This window comes from Rissa tridactyla, chromosome 2 (genome assembly GCF_028500815.1).
Source record: "Rissa tridactyla isolate bRisTri1 chromosome 2, bRisTri1.patW.cur.20221130, whole genome shotgun sequence".
Classification (NCBI taxonomy): Eukaryota; Metazoa; Chordata; class Aves; order Charadriiformes; family Laridae; genus Rissa; species Rissa tridactyla.
The window spans coordinates 92,785,179-92,802,384 of NC_071467.1; the positions used below are offsets into that span (position 1 = coordinate 92,785,179).

Sequence of the window (17,206 nt, forward strand, 5' to 3'; positions counted from 1 at the left end):
TCCAAAAATTTTAGGTAGGACTGGGAAGTATTTCATGGTTGTTTTTTTTTTTTTTTTTTTTTTTTTTTTTTTAACTACAAAAACATTCTGACCTGATGAGTTCAGAACAGTAAGCTGTTCAGCACCATTCTTAAGAGACAGAGAGCAGTGAAGACAGGAACATTTGTAAATATATATAACAATACCACAGGTTAAAATGTCATGTTGAAACACCAAGTCTTTCTAATACCATATTCAAATCTACTCAATGCTTACTTTCTGCGCAACGAAGAGAGATGAAACTTTATGTTACTTCCCGCAATGAGGGACATTCTGCCTAGAAATTAAAAAAAAAAAAACACACTGAATTTCTGTCTCCATATTCCAAAAAAACCCCAGACGTTAACTTTAGTGAGTTTGCTTAAATATTGCATCCATATCCCACATTGGGATATCCCATATATCCCATATTGTGTAGTTTGATGTGTGACTGTAATAGCTAGGGTAAAATTGTTATGTGGAATTGATATTTTTTGCAAGAGTGGCAGGGTTTTAAGTGGCTAGTAAGTGTTAAATATATGCCATTTAACAGATCTAAAAGCAGACTGATTCACAAGTAGCATTACAATTCATATAGCACCTCAGGGGCTTCAGGCTCATAGCAATTCATACATGTAAATTGGCAAGAATGCTAGGTTTTATTTGTGCTGCTTTACCAAAATCCTTCAAAGACATTTACCACTACTTCACAGCTGAGATCTACAGAAGAACTAAAGGAAAGGTCATCTCAACAAGAGCTTTATGTCTCTTATGACTGAAAGTCAAGTTTGGAAAATAAATTCCAGATCCTACCATCATGTGATTTAGATTCTGATCTTTTCAAAGCACAGTCTAACTACTAATTATAGTAGTAACTCTCACACAGAAATGCTTCATTATTTAATTTACAAAGCAACAATCTGATCATGTCTCACAATGATTCAGAGCAATGTTAACCTATGAAACTGCAAGCTCAAAACACAGCAGGCTTCAGAATCAAACGTTTTGAAGAGTTTCGGGTCAGTAACATCATTTCATCTGAGGACCACTCTGCTTTAAAGTAGCTGCGTTGTACCTCTGGTGCCGGAAATTATTTCCCTCCAGCCGCAGCAGGAAATATAAATTAAAATGTGTATGTCATAAGTAAAAAGCAACAAGCAGTTTTTGATCAGGAGTGACCTCCCTCCACACGCCTGCATGTTGGCTGGGAAAAACTCCATAAGCTGCAGAAGCAATGGTTTTCATCACTGAAGTTGATCAAGTGTGCTGGCACTGTGGTGTATGTCCTACCAGCACCATGTGATGCATGGCTAAGAGTAGACATCAAGAGCAACTAAAAAAAAAAAAAGAAATTATGAGCAATGTGAAAGTGGGTGAAATGTTATGATTGAAGATCATCATCTGTTGTTTTTTAATTACTGAAGCAGGCTTAGCACAGGTATGCAAGCAACACTATGCAATATCAAAATTGGCCGCATGCTGTGGGGGTAGCCCTGTTCAGTTCTGCTTGCCATGGAGGTTGAAGGTGGACAGAATATAGCTGCATGTATTTCAGAACTGGAATTGCCTTTGTAAAACACCTTTTGTTGCTCTTCATTTCCAACCAATTGCATGTGGGCAAGAGGACATATCGCACTGTATATGTGCTAGCTGAATATACAAATAAGCAGCTGAATATCCACGCCAGTAATTTTCTTCTGTACAGAGACTGGCTTGTTTGGCAGCAATGAATGCCAAGGGCAGAGAACTGTGGATGTCTGCATGTGGCTGGAGATACACAAAAAATACTCTGTGCATGACTCTTTAGGTAAGAAATTCAAGGGGAAGATGATTGACCATGAGGGTGATGATGAATAAGTGTGAAACCAGATGTGGATACTAGGCAGCAGCATTCAGCTATGGCCAGGTTGGTCCTTTGAAACTACAAAGGTCTGAGCTACCAGTTACGCAGAGGTAGAGGAACGTGAATTATTACTTTGCGTCCGCAATCAAGAAAAACCTATCTAGCCCCACACATAAAAGACTGGCCCCATTGTCACCCCAAAATATTATTCATGTGATCTAGTTACAATGTTTTAAAACACCTCTTAATTTGTTAAAATGGACCAGCCATGATGTACGCAGCTCGCAACACACCACAGCTACAAACAGAAACTTGACATTTTGGACAGCAGGTGTGACTGGAAAAAGGAGGAAGTTGCATCTAGAAATTGAGTGTGCAGCTCACGCAGAGTTGATACTGAAGCTGCACTGAGTCTCTCATAGTCACATGGAATTACATGGAGAATCATGATCACAGTACTCTGCATTTGCATTTATTTACTGTACTGATCTACTTCCAACATAGTAGTTACAGATCTACCAGCAGCATGCTAAGCATAAATTTTCATTCATACAAGAAACGTCACATTAACAGTGCTATTCTGAAAGTCATGTTCTAGAAGAAGATGTGGTATTAATCTACTAGTGCAAGACTAAAAACAGATATACGTCACTGTGATGAGTTGCAATTTGTCACTTTTTTTATGAAACACAGGACAGTGGGTATTCAGTATCTCTCCCCAGGCACCTAACTCCTATAGCTGTACATCCACTCCATAACCCTAAAAGCACCAAGCCAAAACGAGCTAAGCGCTGCATGTTTAGGATTATCAACTGTTAAGATCTTAGAGACTGAATCTAATGCATAAAGGCTGGATGAGAATTAAGGAAAGGAAATACAAGCCCCCAATTATTCTGCAATAAGACAGGCTATGCTATTATTCCCTTTGTTGAAGGGACTCAGGAAAGCATTACTATAAAAACATGTTAAAATGAGAAGCAAATGGCATTTAAAACAGCTTCACTTCCTACTTAGGGTAGACCTGAGAGCAAGGGGAGCAAGCATGTAGGAAGGAGAGTGCTTGAAGAAAGAAATAAAAGCACAGTAGCTGCCACTTCTCTGCAATAATATTATCAGCCTGCTGAGAGCAATTACAATAGCACAGACAGCACTTGCTTTATTGTGACCTTATTGAATTAAATCTGAGGAAAAAACCTCCAGGATTCAGCAGGGAATTTATTAGAAAATTTTAATGTCAACTTAAATTTGATCCAAAGGCCTCAATATTAAAGGTCATATCCATTACTATATGGTGGGAAACCTTGGATCTCTCTGTTCCTATGTTCCACCGTTTCTCAGTTGTTTTCTTTTCTAAGAGTAGGTCAGACTCTCCTTCTCTCAAGCTTTGCTGCACTCTGTATTAGACTGCTGTTTACATTTTAAAAAACCTTAGCCAGCAAGTCGAATAAAGAGCTCCAATGGTACTTTAAATGAAAAGTTGAAAACAAAAACCAAAACCAAGTAGCACTGAAGAAACTAATGTGCTATACAGCCGGATTTTACCACCTTACAACATGTGTACAAAACATGTAACCTGATCTTCACTGAATTATCTGCCACTACTTCCAGATCAACTGTCATCAGGATAGGCGAGTCAGGTATGAACCGACTACTGAGTTGCACAGAATGGTAAAAGCTGTGTAGTGTTTTTAAAAAACAAATTCTTAACTCTAGATCACTGCAAACCTTTGAAATTGGAAGTACCATCATACCATCACTGAAGTCTGATCAGCTGAGCTTCAAAGGCTCCTTGTTTGTATATCAGCAAGCACAACAGTGGCAATGGTTACTGGTACTTTGTCGAGCCCCATCATTCCCCTACCCAGGGCTTGCAGCTTTACAACAGGAGAAGAACATGCTAAGCGCCTGTGAAAAATATGAAGTGCACTGTGTAGCTTATGAATTACTCCCTGAAGGAAGTAATCTCCACAGATTTGCAGGACAGCTACATGAAGTTACTCTTCTTTTAGATGAAAATTTAGGAAATAAATAGAAACATCAATGGCCTGTACTTTACCAAAAGATGAAAGAGACGACAAGTTCTACTCTCATGCTGTATTGATTTTTGTCAAATATGAAACTGTATTAGAGGGAAAATGCTCATGTTCTCGAATGGGTACGTAAATTTGGAGCTTACATTCCAGGGACTTCCAGACCACCTTGAGCTCTTAAGCACCCACATTAGTCAGCAAAAATGTGTGAAGTCTGGATCCTTGCTATCAGTATGCTCAGGTACCCTCTGAACAAAAGGGTTCCTCTCTATTCAGCCCATGAGTATATACATATCGATGTAGGATGTCTGAGGAAAGGAAGAAGGTTAAAAGACAAGTTTCCTGTATCAGGCTCACTTGGGTTTCAAAATACATCTCACCTGAAGACCAGCAATTTCAGTCTTCCTCGAAAGTACAGGAAAACCTGGCAATTGAACTAGTTTAACGTACCATTCAGGCTATGCTGGCATTAAATATATTTTTGGAGGACAGTGCATGAAAAATCATCTTTTCTGAACTTAGTTCACACAAAATTTTACATTCTTCACGCTAACTGCCAAACTAAACTTAGTTTCGTGTACATCTCGGGTACCTTAGCAGGTTTGAAACCAAAAGGGCAAACATAATTTGAATGCCACTGAAAGGTCACCACTTCTTTAAAGACTTGTGTTCACTCATTCATACGCCGACCCAAGCCTACCCTTCTAGGCATGGATGCAAACGACCTCTAGCTCAGAACCTGTGCACAGTGTCTGGGCTGACATGCTGCATCAGCTGCACCCCAGGATGCCTGCTTTTCAAACAAAATACAGCTTATTCACACAAACATCCTACTGCAAAGCCCTCTACACGCAACATGAATGTACTTAATCTGCCATGCTAAAGGAAATGTCGATGGTTTTGTCTTCTGAATTGCTTTACCCTTCACAACCAGATTGATTACATATCCTTGCTTTAATGTGATTTGATTTGGTAACCACTGTAATTTTGTTCATTAGATAGCTGTGTCTTATCAGTCTTGTCTCATTCAAAAAAGGAGGGAGAGAATGTCCTGGTTTGAGGCAAAACAGAACCAATTTTCTGATTTGTAATTTTACTTTTTAGCTGGGCCTCTTCTAACTGACTGAAGTCTGAAATTAACAGCATATTGTTCAGAAACTGTTCACTCTCAGAGTGATAAGACCTGATTATACCAAGGAACGGTATGCACAGAGGCTCTCGCTTATACTTATTGCTATAACAACCAAGGTCAGCTAACTTCGCTGTTTGCCCCATTAGAGAAGGCTTTATTTATTACTGTTAACGTTTTCAAGAAGTCAACAAAATAACTGCTAGACAAAACATTTAGTATTTTAATTTTTCTTTTCCTATAAAAGCTAGCCTTGATGTTAGAGTACAGACATCTCATCTTAGTTTTGCACACTGATAACAGAAACTCTGGGTCTGGTTTTTATCTTTATTTTTTTTTTAGGACTTGGGTAACACATAATTTCTTCAGTTAGTAAGAAGAGGATAGGAATTAAATAGAAATTTCAATTATGCCACTGGGTAGGATGGCATCAGGTGTCATATGAGTGCCAGCCATTTTTCTCCCATACAGGTTCAAAGAAGTGAAATAAAAATCTAATAACAATAGTTTTCAACTAACAATATCTTACTTGAAATACAGAAAAATATAGTATTTTAGAGTAGTAAGCTAGAGTACTATGTAAGGATGGAGCCAGGATGGAGAACAAGAAAGCCAAGAGGAATGGGAGTGCAGATATGTCTGATCTTGAATTGCTCAAATGACAGAGAACTTTGCTACCTGCATCAAGATTTTGATGTTTAAATCAGTCCTTTTGTTTCCTAGAAATGAGACCCTGGTGAATTTTTTACCCACCCTTTGATAAAGGGTGTGTACCTTATCATCAGATATATAAATATTCTTTTTCTACTGTTTCAACTGATTAAAGAGGTTAGTCGTACTCATTCTCCAGCTCTTTCAACTCCTCACCTGTTGTTCTTTCCCAAAATAAGCTTTATTTTTCTAATCTTGTTTTTACCTTAAGCAAATGGTGTATCTCTGAGTCTGTAAAATACCATTTAATTCTACAGCATTTCAGATAACATTTAATTCAGTCAACAGTTCCCTCTACAAGTAGCATTGTAAAATTAGGCCCTTCACAGTAGGATATTAAAATAATTAATTTTATATCATATTTTAATTTAATAACATTGATGACTTTTATCTGAATTTTTTAATGTATATATATGTTTACTTGAAAAACTGCAGTTCACCTTTAGGAACTCAATTACAAAGCCAAGTAAAATGGCAAAAATCACAAATAGCTGCTTCCCTACTTCTCTCTTTTCTATCCTGGTGTTCACACTGGCTCTCACTTAACTACAAAATAACAGCATTAACTGTTAAGTCTTCCTTCACTGCTTATTAGGTAGGGTTTTTAATTCTTGTATTTTCTTCAGTGTGGCCCATGAAACACACTGACACAAACAATGTGGTCAGCATCCTACCAGCTTTCTGTCTAAGCAGATTTTCTTCTCCAGTCTACTGCTACTTGGATCTAAAGGGGACAGAGAAGAGAGCGAGGTAGATGATAAAGAGATACCTACTGAGTAGACAGTGCTGTAACACTTGGAATATCATGCTTTAATTCCTGCTGTAACCTTATTTTAGGAACCTGGGCAAATAATTTAGTTCTCTATGCACTAAAGTCTTTAGTTATATGCTTAAATTTAAACAGAAGTAGCCTCCTTCATTTCTACCTCAATATCTTAAGGACAGGCAGGCATGTGGCGAAATGCACAGTCAAAATCAGGGTGCCTTCATCTCCTTGAGCTACTTCTGTAACGGAGCAGCACTACTAGAAATTCTCTCTGCCCTCTGCCTCGCTTGTACAGCGGAGAGAAGGGAAACAGTCCCAGCTCTGACATGTCCTTTGGGATGGTACAACAAAGGTACATGTACTGTCACACTCACAAAATTATTAGCAATAAAACTAGCACTTTGAAAAGACTTCCTCTTTTTACCCACTAAGCATACCATACCTGTGGTAAAGGTATTTTATTGTCAATGGGTTAGTTTTTCAGTATTATTCTACAGCACAGCTTTGCATATCAATTTTTTCTCCTCTTCCCCCATGAGCATACATACAAATAATTTAAAAGCAATTTACAACATGCCAAACTGCTTAAGGAGACTCTTAAAAATCTAATGTATGAATTTAACTATTGGCATGATTTATTATTGAAGTTCCACTGTTATAACTTGACAATTAAGAAATATTGATAAATGTAAACACATTATTGATGTCAATTAAAAAGCACAAGATTGATTAACCTCCCAGAGGTATACTGGCACAAGCAGTTAGAGAGTAATCACCCCCAATAAGTATTCACTACTGACAAATGTGCATAGAAATTAAACTGCTGTGAGACAAAAAGTACTTTCAATTAAAATTAAGATCATTTGAACACATAACCAAAGCATTGGGTCAACAACAAAATTAACAGAATTACAAACAAGACCTGCAGTAGCGTGAAAGGCTAAGTGATTAGGTCATATAATGTTCTCACTAACTATAGACTTGGATGAAAACATGGTTAAAAACTACCAAAGCAACTGCTCAGCAAGTGAGTTATGCTCATAGGAGAAAGTCTGTGATAAACCTATTATTTAGTCACTACACTGCAATGTTCATAATTGCCCTGGTGAGGGACAAGACCTTGTTTACAGCATAAACAGCAGATCTTTGTTTCAGATTATGTATTTAGGTACATTCTACAAGTGACCAAATTATAAAGGTGAACTCGAAACTCTGCTTAGTAATGGCTCACTTCCTGCAAAGCCAACAGCCTAGGAAAGCCGTTGAGGCAGTCCATACCTGGAAGGGGAGAAGCATGCATCTGACACACCCCAGGGAGAATAACAACAGGAATCGGTCAATTTGTGACTTAAATGTGACTGTAAGAGTTTGGGCTCCTTTTTTCTCCCTCTTTTTACTTGCTTTCAGAATTAATGTACTGGCATAATGCCTGTCACCAAGATGAAGGGCACTGCAGCTATAGCTTTTAATGGCCAAAAAAAACTCGGGCTCACCTCAGAAAGCACAGCGCTAAAGACAGCAGCAATGCACCAGTACCAAGGAGACTGCGTAAACACTAATTAAACTTCTCTCTACATTTGTCTGGAAAACAGTTTCCCTGCTTAAACTTCCAAGGGCTGGATCAGACATGCTGATGTTGGAGTCTAGCAACTTTCTTCCCTAAAGCTCGGTCTTCATTGCAACTTCGTGGATCAAACACATTTGCCTCAAATACAAGCAGCTTACTACAGAGAGACTAGACAGAATCCAAATTACTGAAAAAAAAGTTAAAATTTAAACATAACACACCTGTGATAAAGCTTCTTTGTTTGAAAGAGCTTTATGTGAAGGCCACGCATATGTTTATGTTTATTGTCAAAATAAAACTAGATCACTGTGAATTTACCTGGCTGCATATTCAAATCATATTAGTGACAGAAACCTTATTTGGTGCTATGCTAAGCCACAGGGGTATTCAATGGACCTCCAGAAGATTATAATGTATGCAGACAAACCAGACACAGAGGACTGTGAAGAAGGCTTTTTTTTTTTCCCTTTTTTTTTTTTTTTTAAATAAAAAACAACTGACACCTTTGCAACTGGGATAATGGAAGAGTTTTAGTGACTGAACAAACAAAAGAAGCACGGAGATAATAAGATGGGGAAATGAAAAGCAATCGTGAAGCCAGATTCTTGGAGCAAATAGGACAAATAGAGCTCTTTGCAGGCTGTCCTTATGCTGAGAATGAATATGAGAATAAATTCTTTAGACTTGACAAACTATCTGGAAGAAACAAAAAACCGCATCTAATTTAGAGTAGCAGGGGCAGATTTTTACATACTGTGTTTTCAACGTGCTGTCGGGAGAAGCATGGACATCTAAAAGGCCAGAAAAGAATGCAAGTAGCTTAAACAGGAACTAAAATGCTCCTTCTTCCTTACAGGGAAAAACTGTAACTGTAATATGCTGAGAGACTGATGACTGGGCATGGGGGGAGAAAACGTCATTAAAAAAACCCACTGTACCACAGCTACAGGACTAGGTGACTTGTCGGATAGCGAGGGCATCAACACCAACATCATCATCCTGAATTAGACTGCAGTTCAAGGGCAGCAGAACACAGTCCTGGGGATCTGAGGCACTAGACAAATGTGCCAAAGCTCCTCCTGGAGGGAAGTGTTGCCTGCTCAACTGCGGTGCCAGTGAACCTGACACTGTCTCCTTTCAATAAACAGCAAAAAACCAGGAAGGAAAGTTTTCTCAGCAAGGAAAGTAAACTAAAACAACAGATTAAAAAGCAACCAACAAACTGTGGGAGATCAAAACAGAGATCACTGTTGTAATAACAGCACTGTTGTCTCTCTCACTTTTTTCCCTCAAAGGAAAAGACCTCAAAACAGCAATCCCTTTCTTTTCCTCAGGGTCTAGTCTAGCTGTACTTAAAACTGGTTTACCCCATAAAAACACCACTGAAAGTGGACATTCAGGAGAGAGCTATGTTCTGACATGAACGTAAGTCACAATACATATGCAAGCCTTTTACAGGGTTACACATTTCATAAATAACACACAAAACCACCATACTTCTCTTTTTCCTATTCAGGAAAAAAAGGGAGCCTCCAAAAATGTTCTGCTCTGCAGCAGACACCACACAACAAGAAATACAGAAAGTTGCTCAATTGTTAATTAACTTTAATGCCAGAAACTCAATCTTCAAACCCTCCCTCAACTGGCACCACTACAAACAAGATTGGCAAGCATCAACTCAAGATCACACAGTCAGATTAGAAACATGGCAGAAGTCATTTGAGCTGTGATCAAAACTAACTTTCCCTTGGTTGGCAATATTTTATGTTTATACTAGGACACACATGCGCTTCTTGTTACCTTATTTGGAAGAGGCCCCCTTGAAGTTTTGTCGCAACAGCCACCCCTATGAACTGTATTCATTTACACACTGGGCAGAAGCCCTTGAGACACCAAACACAAGAAAGCAGAAAGCACGAAAGGACAAGAGGCAGATGAGCACATCTCCCTGAAAATGTGAGCTTTCCTTCCTTCTGGAGCTTTCTTCAGCACAGACTGGTTCAATCAGTGCTGCTGTTTGAAAAAGCCACTGACCAGCCAGACACTGATGGAACTTACTCTTTTCCGTGTGGAAGTTTACACCTAGCATTTACTTGATTGGATGTGACATACTGCCACGCCAAATTGCTTACTAGGAAAGTAAGTCCTTCTCCTGTCCTTCACACAGCCCTCCTCTGCATAACATCAGATGCTCAGAGCTCTGGATGCATCAGATAACTACTTATTATTTATGATAAGGCCCTAACCTCACTGGATTAGCCACTAAATACATGTAACAAAAACAATGACAGCTCTTTATGACAGATAATTGAAGTATTTTAAAAGAAGCTGCCAACACTCAACAGTTTTGGGGTTTTTTTTGGGTTTTTTTTTTTTTTTTTTTTTTTAGGAAAGGTTACTGCATACATCATATGCTGTGTTTCACACTAAGACTCTTAGATCAGAAAGACAAAGCCTCATCCTACCTCTGAATTACTACTTTCCCTTGTTTCTAGCCTAAAGGTTACTTTCGGTGCAGGGTCTACTTTGGTATTTAATATTGCAGGCAGAAACTGCCACTTGCAATTTAGTCAGCAGGGCCAACAGCAGCAAATCACTTGTGAAAATACAATCTTGCTCTCCATCAGGAGAGTTAAATGAAAGCCTAAGGAGTAACACTGCTCTGGAGACTCACACAGGTGTAACCTGGAGAGCCAAGCCACTTGAAGACGGGTAAAATGTCTATTACACTTCCTGCACATTCAGATTCTAGAAATTAAGCCAATATGACAGCTCTGGGCTTTTGGCATCTGTTACAATATTGCATATCTCCAAAGATATCCTACATGCCAAGAGGAAAAAGCTATTTGAAAAGGCTGGCCGAAGTGGACCTCACACGTCCTGCGAAGGGCCAAGTTCTGATTCACCTGGGTTTCTGTTCAAATTTACCAAACTTTCTTCAAAGTCACTCCTATTACATTTGTTTCTTTGTTCCTCCTTCTGTTCCTTCCCAGCCTTATGGATATTTACTGGACATAAAATGCATTTACTTTCCTACTAGAATACAACACCAGTATAGCTCTGAATTTAGTGCCTCCCAATTTCAATTTCAAGCTTTCTCTTGTTTACTAAAAGACAGGTATTATTAATCCTATGTTATACTTTCCTCCACCTGCATGTGTGTCTCTTTCCAGGTAAAGAGCACTGAAACTTAACATATGTTAAAGATTTTTGTTGCTTTCTTAATCATATTCTTCCTTGTAGGCTACTGTTATAAAAGAATAAATATACAAATGTTTATTTATTCAGTTATGTTTTCAAATCCCAGGGAAAGTAAGTGTAACTTGAACGTAACAAAAAGGATTTAAATGACCTTGAGGAAAGAAAAAAAATAATCTTTGGAATTAAAAAAAAAGAAATCCACAGAAAAATCTCCCCAGTGCCTCCTAAAAACCAAAGTCAGACGATTTAAAGTCAGTGTTTGGCTTTGCCACAAGCCTCCAGTGTAATTTTGGTAAACGCATGTAGGGAACCAATGATGTGAGAACTCATAATCTGCTAAAGCAATTAAAAACCGACTACCAGTATTTCAACAGGCTAGAAGCAAACGAAGTGCAAGAGGATCATGCCAACCATTTGCTAAATTCTAGATGTCATTGCAAGTATTTAGAAGTGTATAGATACTTGATTGCCTTCAAAAACTGATCCTGTGCAGTGACTTGATAAAACTCTTTTAATAGAAACTTTGTCCATTGTTTGATTATGCCATTCACGTCCTGCTCTTCCTCTGTGAATGAGGCATTTGAAAACTCTTTCCTGTGTCCATACTTGCTTTAACAAACTAAATGGCTTGAGAGGTAGGAATAGATCTCTCTGTGGCTCTATCCTGGTTGGAATGTATAGGTGCAACTGTAATAGATAGAAATATATGACACTAGTAAAAAAGCACCAACTTCCAAGGACACTTCTCTTAGATAAAAACTGTAAGTCTATAAATTTTCGTGATAAAATAAATATTTGCCATTTGAAGCTGGGGGAAAAAAAAAAGCAAATAAAATTCAAGAATCTTCTCAAGAAGAGCAGTAAATTAATCTGTGATTTTAAAAATTCCTTGCAGTGACAAACTTGACAAGAGAAAATCATATTAGAGCTCCAACACAAATGGCTGCCAGCAGGAAAACGTGACTTACCAATATTATATGTATTCCTGAACAGTGGTGTAGGTGATGCACCCTGTACTTACCTGTGCTTAAAGAGCTTTTCCAACTATTCTTTCCTCTTGGCTTCAAAACTGCTGCTAACATAATCAAATATATTATGCAGTATTTTGCAACTTTCTTACCTATTCATAAAAATTAGACAGAAATATGACTTGTAGCCTGAGACTAAAACTACTAATAAGAATTGTCGTAATGAACCTTCTCGTGCTAAGGGCGTCTAGCCTACAGTGCTTTGCAGTATAAACGCGGGTACCTTCAGATGCACAGACTATTTCTTGGAGGTTGAGAAGTTCCTTGAGACAGTCCATTCCAATGTCACTCACAACTGTGTAAATTGGTACCAGTCCCCTGAATGCTCAACAATATGCTTTCAGTCCAGTAATACATACACCTTGGCATTCGCTAATTTACTTGCTATTCCTGCAAATCAATCACAGGATTACTAGAACTGAACAATGGAAAACAATGGGAGTATTTGCTGATAAAACCATAAAGGATGAGGAATAAAATCCAAAGCAGATGCAGTAAACTAAAGTACTTTTACCTTCTGTTTTTTAGAATAACTGTAATTGAAATTGCTTGTCTTGCTAATATTTATTGAACATGCTTTAATATTTATACTATTTTGATTAACAGAAATATGCCTCCTTATGCTGTGGCTGTATTATTATCAGTTCACAATAATATGAGTACTGTATTAGTACATTCATTCAGTATCATTTCCACTTCCATTCAGCTGTTACTTGAATCTATGATACTGCTAAGATGAGATACTGCTAATGAACGCCTCAAGAAGGTGGCTACACATAGCTGCACTGGCAACTTGGCTTGCGAAAAAAGAAGATCCAGAAGAACCATTCTTATTTTACACAAATTTCAAAACAAGACCATACTAACCATTTTTACTAGAAACAGCAAATACAGAGAAACACAAGAATATGAGACAAAATCTCACACTAAGTATGACACAGGCTTTTATCAAGGCACAGTCATGAAACATTTCATTAAAAGAAGCGGAGCTAAAATTATAATAAATGAATATTGCAAAGATTAGAATGTACTTATAACATGTTGCAAACATGAAGAATGCTGCAAGTACTCAATATTTATCATTATCAGTGGAACCTTTCTATTGGAGTTCTCATATTTTGAAATCATGTTCCTTCACTCTTCTACACATCTGAAGGTAACAGTAAAAGAGGCCAAGCCTGAGGAAGAACAGCTCGAACTCAAAAGACAAAGAAAAGTTCATCTGTTCTCTTAGAAAACGCCGATGACCTGCCAGCTGTAAAGGAATCGGATCCACACATCCTGACTGTCTAACTGCTTATGGTGCTGCTTCTGTCTCCCTACTAAAAGTTTATGCAAACCATGATTCTCATCAGTTTGGATTATTTAAAGGCACAAAAAAAAGGCTGTGAAATATCAAAACTGTTTTACTGAAGAGTACTGTAGTTGTGTGATGTCAAAACGCGTACAATTGATACTAAAGCCTTCAGAGCTGCCAGAAAAACCAAAATAATCCTTCTTAGCTGTACAACAAGATGATCAGTAGTTTCCAGCTACAATCTAAAACTGAGGAGAAAATACTGTGGACAAATATGTAAGAATGAGGTCCTATAAATTAAAACAGGAATTTAATCAGAGCACACAGGTCCAATACAGCTTTTGAATTTCACTTTTATATTTTCAGTTAAAAACTTGAGAGAGAGCATGCCACAAAGAAAACTAGCGAATACTTCAAAACACTCAGTATTATCCTATCTTCAAAGTGCCTTCTATAAATCTTGAATCTCAGCAACCGCAGTAACATTTCAGGGCAAATTCTCATACCACTAACATATTCCAATAGAGATGGAAACTCACAAATGAAGTCATACTAGCACAGCTGGGGAATAGCTGTTACGATAATCCTCCAAGGACCTCAAGACTGAGCCTCAAAACTTTTTAAAACTTTCTATTTCAAACTTACTTGTGACAATGCATTTCTCACAACACCCTTCTTTACAGGGAAGACACCACAAATTGTGCTGTTTACACAGTAAACACACACAAAAAAACCCTTCACAGTGTTGAGAAAAGAATCACAGTTGTTCATTCCTTTAGCCAGACTATTTTTAAATCAAAACCAATAATAAGCAGAGGAGGACTAAGGCAGAGATTAATGTTCCTCTATGCTTTTCAGCTTTATAAAGCTACTTTTATAACGTTCAAGCAAATTGTACAGTGACTGACATGAACAAAATGACAGTAATCTGTCACTATTTCACATTTCCCACTAGGCTGATTCAAATAGCTATTTATGAACCTTACACTTCAATGGTCACTTTGATGACTAAACCATAAATTAGAATGTAAAGTGAATGTAAATTTGATTTTAGAGTAACAACAAATTGTCAGCAAAGTGGGATATTATTTAATTTCTATCAACACATTATGAAAAAGTCAGCAATACCAAGATGCGCTACATCATAATAAACCCTAAACTTAGTGGAAAAAAAAAAAAGTATGCTAGATCTCACGTTTGCTTCAGTGCTTCTGCATTTAAAAATAAAAGCACTTTATATTATGCTTGGTTAGTTTTAAATATAAAGTCTTAATAATGTCAGATGACTTCATTACTTATATCTTCAATTAAACAAGGGAGCAAGAATGATTTTTTTTTCCCCACAGAGCATGATTGAATTTGACAGCAAGTAAATATTAATATGAATTTAGATGCTAAGGTTTTTAATAATCCTGATGAAAAGCTTACTTTTAAGACAGTGTTGCTATTTTTTACAATATTTATCTCTTGCTCATCCTACCCACATCAAGCCAGGGTAGCCCAAACATTAAGGTGCTACAAATCAGTGTCCTCATTTCAGCACCCCAGTTACATATCTATTAAGTGGGAACAGTATTTCCCACCTATTTCAAGTGCTCTGATACCTTGAAATTGAACTCTCTTCAGAAAAAGGAAGTACATGCTGTTATAAAAGAATTGTGCCAAGTAGGTCTCAGTTAAGGTCTTTTAAAACAAAAATAAATTTAGTACACTCCAGTCATCCATTTCATGGGTAGCCTCACTAATGTTTTCCTGATTTATCAAAGATAAAATTTTACATTCTTAATTACAACCATTACAGAGCATTTTTTTTTACATGCTGAGAGAAATTTAATCTTAGGCACAATCTAGAAGAGATTTTCTGTAGCATTTTACTGTGGGAGATCCCACTTCCACAAATTGTTACTTCTTTGGTGCAGATTTTGTAAGTGTCAGAATTTGACCCTGTGCATTCTTATCTTTTGCCATCCCCTGTGACGGACGCGCTCCTCCTCTTTAAACTAACTGAGCTTTGGTCCAGGCAGATGCTCAGCAGGTAGGCCTAACTAAAGTTAATCCTATTGTGTGAGGCTATCAGTGAGAACTCAGCACTAAATGCCCACAAAAATTGTTTGGCTGGAGTCTGGGCTGATAAGCAGCTGAAACTGCATTAACACACCAGAAAATCTGACAACAAATTAGACACTTTACACTGTAAGTATCTGCAGCCATCAGGGTCCGCTGAGCTCTCTCTCCACAGCAGCTGGTTGTGCAGTGGTGATCTCCCCTTGAACAGGGGAACGTCTCTCAAAGTCACCCCTCAAGGCTGAGAGATCCCTTACCTGACACCAGACATCGATGGGTTGGTAAAGGACATTTTTTGCATGCATGTAACATTTAATATACATATAGTAAGCTAAAGCAATAATCTTTGTATCCCACACAAACTTTAAGTGTAGTAAATAGTAGAGTATTGACTGCCGATCCATCTGCACTTATTAAACATTTTACATACCTAAATTTACTGATTAGAACTCAATAAACTAACTGCTAGCTCAGCTCTGAGTGATCTCTGACTTTTCTCCTGCAACAGCCCCTCCTTCATTATGTTCCCCGGCCTCTAATACTTCCCTGGAGGATATTGTATATCAAGGCTCTCCAAGATAAAATCTCAAAAAGAGGAGCTGAAAATGCTACTCATCGCCTACAGAACAAACACCCCCAACATTTAAATAATTGCATTGAGTCAATCCAATCTGAATTACTTCTTTGAGAAACACTTTTAAAATACAAAAATAGCAGTGTTTGGGTTAAAAAAAAAAGATAGAAAGCAAGCAAAGCTATGGTAGCACAAAACAACACCTGTTCCTGGGAGAGGCAATTCCAAAGAAACACTTTAACTTGCACCAAAATATTCATACTTAATTGCCAAATCAAAGGGCCCAACTTCCTACTGAAATAAGAATCCAGCTAACTGACCTGCTGGTTGTTAAAAGATTCATGTTAAAAACAGACCACGGAGGAACAGGTGCACATACTCATCCGATAGTTAATGTAAGTACTACTGAACTATGACTGGTATCAGTAAGTGCAGATTTTGGAAGGAGGGACAGCTCAAGCATTGGAAGTGCTCTTAGAAAGTTCAGGCGTAGAAGCTTGCTTTCTTCAAATTTCCATTTGGTTACTGTGGATAGACAGTGGGCATATATGAGAAGTAATAAAGTACCTAAAGTTCAGTGAAGTATAATTCATGTCTAAATAATATGGTACCCAATGAAAGGAACAGATATGCTATAAATGCTACTCAGATAAGGTCAGAGAAAAATACTGGCAGTGACTCAACTTTTTCCCGAAGAAAAATCTATCACCCTGCTAGCATTTCGCCAGCATTTACTTCATTCACTTTAGGATTTTCTTGTTCTGCTACTGTTCTAACACTGTATCTGGAGGTGGGGAAAAACAAACACAGAAGGCAAGACTATTCGGGAGTGACTGTCACAACCACTTTTCTAAACCTATGGTGGAAGGAGGAAAGGAATCCAATACATATGAGCTAGAGGAAACAGATTCAAAGGAAAATTAGGGCAGAACAAAGAAACAGAGTGAAGAGATAGTAAAACAAACAGCAGAAAAGGTA

The 17,206-nt window shown here is 37.7% G+C and overlaps 1 protein-coding gene across 5 annotated transcripts in view; it reads right to left on the minus strand.

The window, feature by feature from the left end:
* The window catches only part of LYRM4 (LYR motif containing 4), a 90,081-nt gene that overhangs the window by 49,620 nt on the left and 23,255 nt on the right, over positions 1-17,206 (minus strand). For 2 of the 5 annotated variants that reach the window (XR_008464881.1, XM_054191669.1), the window contains exon 3: positions 256-316. The exons of the other annotated variants lie outside the window; for them this stretch is intronic. Coding sequence is in view for 1 of the 2 variants with exons in the window: in XM_054191669.1 (XP_054047644.1) it covers positions 284-316 (33 nt within the window). In the remaining variant the exon portion in view is untranslated. The remainder of the gene's footprint in view (positions 1-255; positions 317-17,206) is intronic. 5 annotated transcript variants of the gene reach the window in all.